A 6882-nucleotide genomic window follows, 5' to 3' on the forward strand; every position below is an offset into this window, starting at 1 on the left:
TTTAAGAAAAAGATTAGTAGCATAAACATGACATTTGTCATCTTCCAATCATTTTCCTATCCTTCCTTTCCTAAGTGGACATTGTTGACGTTTTCAATATTTCCTCCCCTGTGTCCACATGTCATGAGATGAGAGTAAATCCAAAGTGTATCAAAGTATTTTATAACCTTGACTCCAGAAAGTGTTTAAAAATCTCAACACGAGGTCCAAACGACTAATTAAAAGACTACAATAAGAAGCTAATGTGGTGAAGTGACATTTATTAAACACTTGAATAACAAGTCTACATTATTTTAATCACAGTTTCACATTTAAGCATGAAGGTGTAGCCTCAGATAAATGAGTTGTTGGTGTCATTCTCTTTTGTTGAATTTGAAAGAAAATAATTTTAAACAAATTTGCAAAACAAGGGCGATGAATAAAATCTGTAATTTAAAATCAGCAAAATAAAACAGGATTTGATCATTTAAGAGGTTTTCAGTTGATGTTATGTGATTAAAAACCCATTAAGGCAGAGGTGGAGCTCTGGCCTGTGATTGGTGGGAGGGAGGTGTCAGAGCTGGGTGTGTGTGATGGGAGGAGGAGGAGGAGGAGGGTGGAGGGGGTATCCCTTCAGTGAGTCCGGGTCGCAGTCCAGCGCGTAAAGAGCGCACCAGAGAGACTCTCTCCTACCTTCCTCTTACTGCTGAGTCCTTCACCATTTGTCCGGATTACTGCTTCCTCTCTGCACGCGCTCTCCAATGAAGCTTAGCTCTTCTTCGTGACTTTCTTCGCCATGAGCTGCTTGGATGTGATGTACCAAGTGTTTGGTCCTCAGCCTTATTTCAGCTCCTACAGCCCCTATCACCACCAGGTACGAGTTTTAACATCTTCCTCACACTGTTTTCGGAAGAGCTCGTTCACTTTTGTCAACTTTAAGTCTGTTTTGATGCGTGAAAAACTTTTAATATTCACGGTTATGAGTCAATTTGATAATGAGCCAGAGTTCATTTCATGCCAAAACAGAGGCGAAAGTAACCACTGTCTCTGAGTATATATTTATATGACGTTATTATTCAACTCTGCAGTCCTTGACACCACTTAATACCCTCTATGTGAGAGGACACTCAGACAGAATAAAAACACGTAAAGGAATAAATCACTCAAAAAAGCGAACCTGGAAGTTTCTTCAGCGTCACCCTGAGGTCCATTGATTGATACTAATCGAACTGATCAGCGCTAAATCACAATCTTCTCCTCCTCAGAGTCCGGAAAAAGTTTATTTGTAGACTTAGAACAGCTGTAATTAAAAAAATTTAAAAAAAACATCAACTGTATTAAAGTCCAAACTGATTTAGGCCTATGTGTCATATATGTCTTTTTTGACCCTTTACAAACATTTCAGGCTTAATTATTTTTGCTGTTTTTCGGACTTGCCAGGTAAAAGTGTTATTTTAGCTTTATCAGATTTTTTTGGACAACATTTTTAGATTAATAAACTTGCTGAAATGTTGAGGTTTTTTTACAGAGTAAAACTTTTAAACGAGTTTTAGATGATTGAATTATGAGGTTTGAAGCTACCTTGAAAGTCACATCAAGACTAAATAAGTCAACCAACAGTTGGAGCCACTTAAAGTTTCATTTCCTTCCTAATGTTACAGTGCTGTAATAATTGAGAATGCAAATCTGGTGTTGTTTTCTTCTTCACACTTATGTCACACTGTAAGCCCTGCGGTTGTTGTTTATTAAAACACATTTTGCATGAATGACTGGATGCCTTGAATTTCCCTCAAGATCAATAAAGTATCTATCTTTCTATCTTTAGTTGGAAAATCTTGGACATTTGTCACCTTAAAAAAAAACACACAAAAAATAGATAATAAAAGCTTGAGGAAAATTAAGTCCTCACTTAAAGTGAAATAAACTAAAATGCCAAGCAATTAATATTTTTTTTAAATATTCAGTCAACTCAGCATTTAATGAATTTAATTTAAATTAACACATCTTAAGCAGTCATTATGTTTTACTTGTTTGAGGCAACAATAAAGTCAACCTGTACTGAACGGGCATGTAACAGTCAAACATCAGGATTAAACACAGCTGATGTTTAAATCTTTGTTTCTCCGACGTTGTCAGATCAGCAGTTTTTCGAAGTGTTAAAGGTCTTTTCTTTTTCACCCTCTTTAAAACCTCTCAGGGATATTTCACAAAGTGCCAAAACTCACTTTGTTGGTGTCATAAACAGACTTTGGATCAGCCGTGTCTTACACATGCTTCACTCTACAAAACAGATTTGTATTAGTTGCATGGTTAATCTATTATAGCTTTAAATGTATTCAATTTCATATTCAGATGTAGTAAGGAAAACAAATGAACATGAAAGTTCATCCTTTTTTTCTCTTTGCGAGCTCCAGTGGTGAAAATGATGATTAAAAGCAACCCCCTCTTTAAATTTCAATATACAAATAAATGCTAAATAAAATGTGCAAAATGTTAAAGAAGCCAGGTGACTTAACTGCTTCTTCATTGGTGATCAATAAAAGGAAATTAAACAGTAATACAAACTCGAATGTGCAGTAGAAAAGCACTGTTTATACTTCAAAGTTAGAGCCAACACTTTATGTTGACAGATCAGTTTACGCTTGTTGTGATAAAGATTTATAAAAGATGTAAAGAACAAACCTGTCAAATCTAATTCTGAGGTTGGATGTTCAGATACTTTAAATCTCACGCTGCAGAATGATAGCAAAGTGACGCATCACCATGTCGACATGTTTAATAGATAGATAGATAGATAGATAGATACTTTATTGATCCCGAGGGAAATTCAATAATAAACAACATAAAACCCTGCATGTCCCTCCTAGAAACTGGCCTTGTATTCCAAAATGCAAGACCCCCAGGACAGCGGCAGCCGGCTCGGCCCCGCCGGCCCCCCGGTGATCAAAGAGGAGGACAAGGAGCTGCCGCCGGGAGCCGAGTACCTCAACTCCCGATGCGTCCTCTTCACATACTTCCAAGGAGACATCAGCGCCGTGGTGGACGAGCACTTCAGCCGAGCCCTCAGTCACACGACCGCCTACCCCCCCTCAACCAGCCACAAGGCCATGAGAGGTGTGTGTGTGTGTGTGTGTGTGTGTGTGTCAGTGCCTTCTAAACACATAGACTGAAATTGTCAGCTCAAAGCAGGAAGTAGATTAGATTAAACATTTCAAATTAATTTTCTCCTCACAGTACACAAGCTGAGAAGGGCTGTGCTTGCAGTAATTATTCATCTACAGCTCACACGTTTATAATTTAGTGATCTTGAGGTTTGAAAGATAAAGGTTATCGTTGATCTGGGTGCTTCTTACTTAATGTTGTGTACGCCATGAGACATTTCCAGCTACGCCTGTCGATACAGTTGTAAAGTTATAATTAAGAGGAATGTTTTTTTTTTTTTAAGGGCAGCTCGTTTTCTAAACATGATGAATGAATGAAATCAATGAATTTGCTTAGATGTGTTTTTGGTTTGTTAAAGCAGCAGTCAGTGCTTCAAGTTAACCAGACATCAGAAAAGTTACAGAGACAAGTAAAGAAAGTGTCCGGCTCAGTTAGCACGTGGAAGAATTTTTTTGTTATTGTGGTGATATTATTTCATCCATGAAAGTAAAGACGGTTATATAAATTGTTGGGGATTTTTTTTAAAGCACGACCAAATCTTTTTGCTACGTTCACCTGTCGTAAATATCACACCGTGGTAAAGCAGATTTATCTCTTTGGCGTCCAGGTAAACAATTATTATTTTTTATTCTGTGAATTAGAGGGGCTCACTTGGTTATCTCTCATCTGAAGGTGGGGGGTTCATTTCCAGGCTCCTGCAGCCAAATGTCCGATGTGTCCTTGGGCAAGACACTTAACCCCAGGATGCTCCCACTGCTTCGTCCAGGGTGTATGAATGTGTATAAATGAGATGAGCAGCCTCGACCGTCACTGTGTGAATGTGTGAGCTGAGGAGTCCATTTACCATCTCCACACAGACTGCTTATGTAGATATTATAGAAATAATAAAAACATTGTTTTATAACAATCTCAGTCAACTGCAGATCTTATTTTCTCCTCTTCAGCATCTACATTTTGCTGTTTTACGTTCTTCTATGAAACATTATAAAATGATTCCCAAATTTAACAACACCCCCGCCCCCCTCTCGATTGGTTGTCTACCTACCAATCAAACACTCACACATCATTAATAACAATGCCTTAGAATCAGAAACAAAAAGACAATACTCTCTTTGATAAAGACGCTGCTAAAAGCTGATCTTTGGAAATTCTGATAATCAATTATGAGAGTAAAATCCCTCATGCGGATTAAGTAATCAGTAATAATTTCATCTTTCTAGTCTGTGAAATAAAACACTGCAACAGGCTCAAAGATTCTGTAGAAGGCGTTTATGAAAAGGTTCAAATGAAACTAAACCTCCTCCGATGAGTTACTCGAGGGAAGCGTCGTTGGATGACTTACCATGGATCACTTTTTTTTTTATTTATTTATTTTTTTAAGTTTTCTCATCTTTCTTTATGACGCATCTCTTTGAATGTCTCTTTTCACAGATGGATCATTCCCCATGAGTCAGCGAAGTTTCCCCCCGTCTTTCTGGAACAGCTCCTACCAGCCGTCCGTTTCCTCCTCGCTGGGCGGTCCTCTGTCGGCTCCCCACACAGAGCTCCCCTTCCACGGGGACCCGTACTCCCCCGCCTCCCTGCACAGCCACCTCCACCAGCCCAGCCCCGACGCTTGGCACCCGTCACACCACCACCACCATCACCACCACCACCCTTACTCACTAGGAAGCGCCATAAGCACCCAGAGCTCAGCATACCCTCGTCCAGGTGTTCACGAGATGTACGGCACGGCGTTCGACCCGCGCTACAGTTCTCTGCTGGTGCCGTCAGTGAGGCCTCATCACCGCTTGACGTCCAGCAGCTCGGCCCCAGGGACCAGCACCTCGCCGTGCGACCTGGGAGGGAAGGGGGAGTCGGGGTCGGGCTCCTCCTGGAGTGGTGCCTTCACAGGAGCCGGAGCAGAGATCGGACTCAACATGGACTCAGGTATTTTAAACTTTCGAATAAAAAAAAAATTTGTGCTACATCCTTAAATTAAAGCGTTTTATAATTTTTATAATTTAACAAACAAGCCTGCCTCGTGTGCAGAGCGATGTAGGAACACCTTAACAATCGAATACGTCTATTACAAATCTGTAAACTTTACAAACAAGCCTGAAAATGTGGTCAAAATGTTCAAGTTTGTAATCAGAATCATCACAAGAGGTGTCCTCTCAAAACAACAAGAAAATGAAAGCACACCATGAACCTGTTTTATTGTTCGAAACACTCGGCTAAAATCTTTCACCATGTTGCACAATCTGATGAACATGACATGTGTGAACCCAGATAACAGAGTGAAAAAAAAAGGTACACAGGCATAGCTTCATATCGAACATCCAAATTTGGATTAGATCAGCAAAATTCCCCTTCGATAAACTCGAGAACGCCCAACTCAAACATCCGAATCCAGACGGTGACCTCCGACCTCCAACCTGATTTAAATGAGTTTTTGTCCCTGTGTGCCTCAGATCAATTTACCACAAGTGTTTTGAATGGACAAACTTACTGTCAATCAGCACCTTAACACCAGCTGTCAACTTGCTCTCTGTTGCTGTTTTTGCTTTCGTCCCCTCTTTGCCTCGGGCTTTTCCTCCTGCTTTTATCAACAAGACTGTCTTCTAATCTCCCTTTTCTTGCTTTTCTCTCTCTCTCTCTCTCTCTCTTCCTTTGCCTTTTATTTTCCTCCTTTCTTTCCTCCTCTCTCAGGTCTGCAGGCACAGGATAAGAGCAAGGATTTGTATTGGTTTTAGAGACCCCCCCTCCCCCCCAATCCCCCTTCTTCTTCTACTTGAGCTGTAGACTCTATCCTCCACTCCTGCTCTGCTCCGTTGCTCTCCTGCTCTTACAGGATGACTGACGGAGAGAAACTGAGAATTTTGTCAGACGGCAGTTTTGTCCTGTAACCGCTTCTGGTCTACTTGCAGCTCGGTGTTACAGCGGACTGTGCAGCAGCAGCACAGCCCTGCTGAGCTGAAAGTTGGCAGTGTGGATACGAAAAGAGAGAGAGAGAAAGAGCAAGCGTGGAAACAAAAGTGGACTTGCAGAGAAGAAGGAGGCAACACTCTGATTTTGACGGATGTGGACAGAGACAATACTCTGAGCTTCTGTAACAGACAGGGACAACATTCCTAAACTGGGAAAGAAAAAAAAAAAGTCTGGGGACAGACAGAGACACATGTTGTCGAACTCCAAAGACAAGCAAGCGCTTAAGGACTTGGCATGACTTGCTTCACTGGGACAACTGGGCATAAAAACACTGGGAGTGTTATGGCTGGAGAAAAGGCTGCGTTGGTGTCGAGTCGGCCGCAGAGCCAGAATCTGACAGACTGTGAAAGGCAGGAGGAGTCCAAAAAAATGTGTTGGTTTACATGGAGTATTTGGTACAATGTCAACTGTCTGTATCAATGTAACTATTTGGTGGCACATTAAAAGTTAAATTAAACACGTTTCTGATGGTTTTCAACTCATATTTAAGGAGACATTTAAACGTCTTCAAGATCAATTAAAAATCAAATCAAGCAGGACTGAGTGTACGCAAAAAGAAAGTCCATTTGAGTTATGCAGTTTCAGTTTTGTCTCAAAAAAAAAAAAAACTCCAAAAAACAGTGGAGTCACTGACAACGGAGAAATTTTTTAAATCCAAAACAAATAAATTGTTAGTTATTTGTTTTTATTTGTGAAGATTAAAAACAATCAGTACACATCGCTGAGTTGACTGTTTACCTTCATGCCAGGTTTACAACACGTTATAATAAT

General features: G+C 40.4%; 1 protein-coding gene across 2 annotated transcripts; it reads left to right on the forward strand.

Annotated features, from left to right (window-relative positions):
• Nucleotides 1-228: 228 nt before the first annotated feature.
• Nucleotides 229-6570, forward strand: vgll2a (vestigial-like family member 2a). 2 transcript variants are annotated; one of them, XM_079345764.1, is made up of 4 exons: nt 229-853; nt 2847-3093; nt 4573-5070; nt 5833-6570. In XM_079345764.1, exons 1-4 carry the CDS (start codon nt 776-778, stop codon nt 5874-5876), a joined length of 867 nt encoding a protein of 288 aa, XP_079201890.1. In that variant the 5' UTR covers nt 229-775; the 3' UTR covers nt 5877-6570. The 2 variants fall into 2 exon arrangements, with proteins under 2 accessions (XP_079201890.1, XP_079201889.1); XM_079345763.1 differs by having other exon boundaries at nt 400-853; nt 6051-6570.
• Nucleotides 6571-6882: the final 312 nt, after the last annotated feature.

This window comes from Symphodus melops (genome assembly GCF_947650265.1).
Source record: "Symphodus melops genome assembly, chromosome: 1".
Taxonomy (NCBI): Eukaryota; Metazoa; Chordata; class Actinopteri; order Labriformes; family Labridae; genus Symphodus; species Symphodus melops.

Bases quoted from the DNA above. Each gene is read 5' to 3' on its own strand.
- vgll2a (XM_079345763.1), top strand. From the start codon at position 776: ATGAGCTGCTTGGATGTGATGTACCAAGTGTTTGGTCCTCAGCCTTAT. The intron at 854-2,846 runs GTACGAGTTTTA...TGTCCCTCCTAG, and splicing joins ACAGCCCCTATCACCACCAG to AAACTGGCCTTGTATTCCAA. The intron at 5,071-6,050 runs GTATTTTAAACT...GTCTACTTGCAG, and splicing joins CGGACTCAACATGGACTCAG to CTCGGTGTTACAGCGGACTG.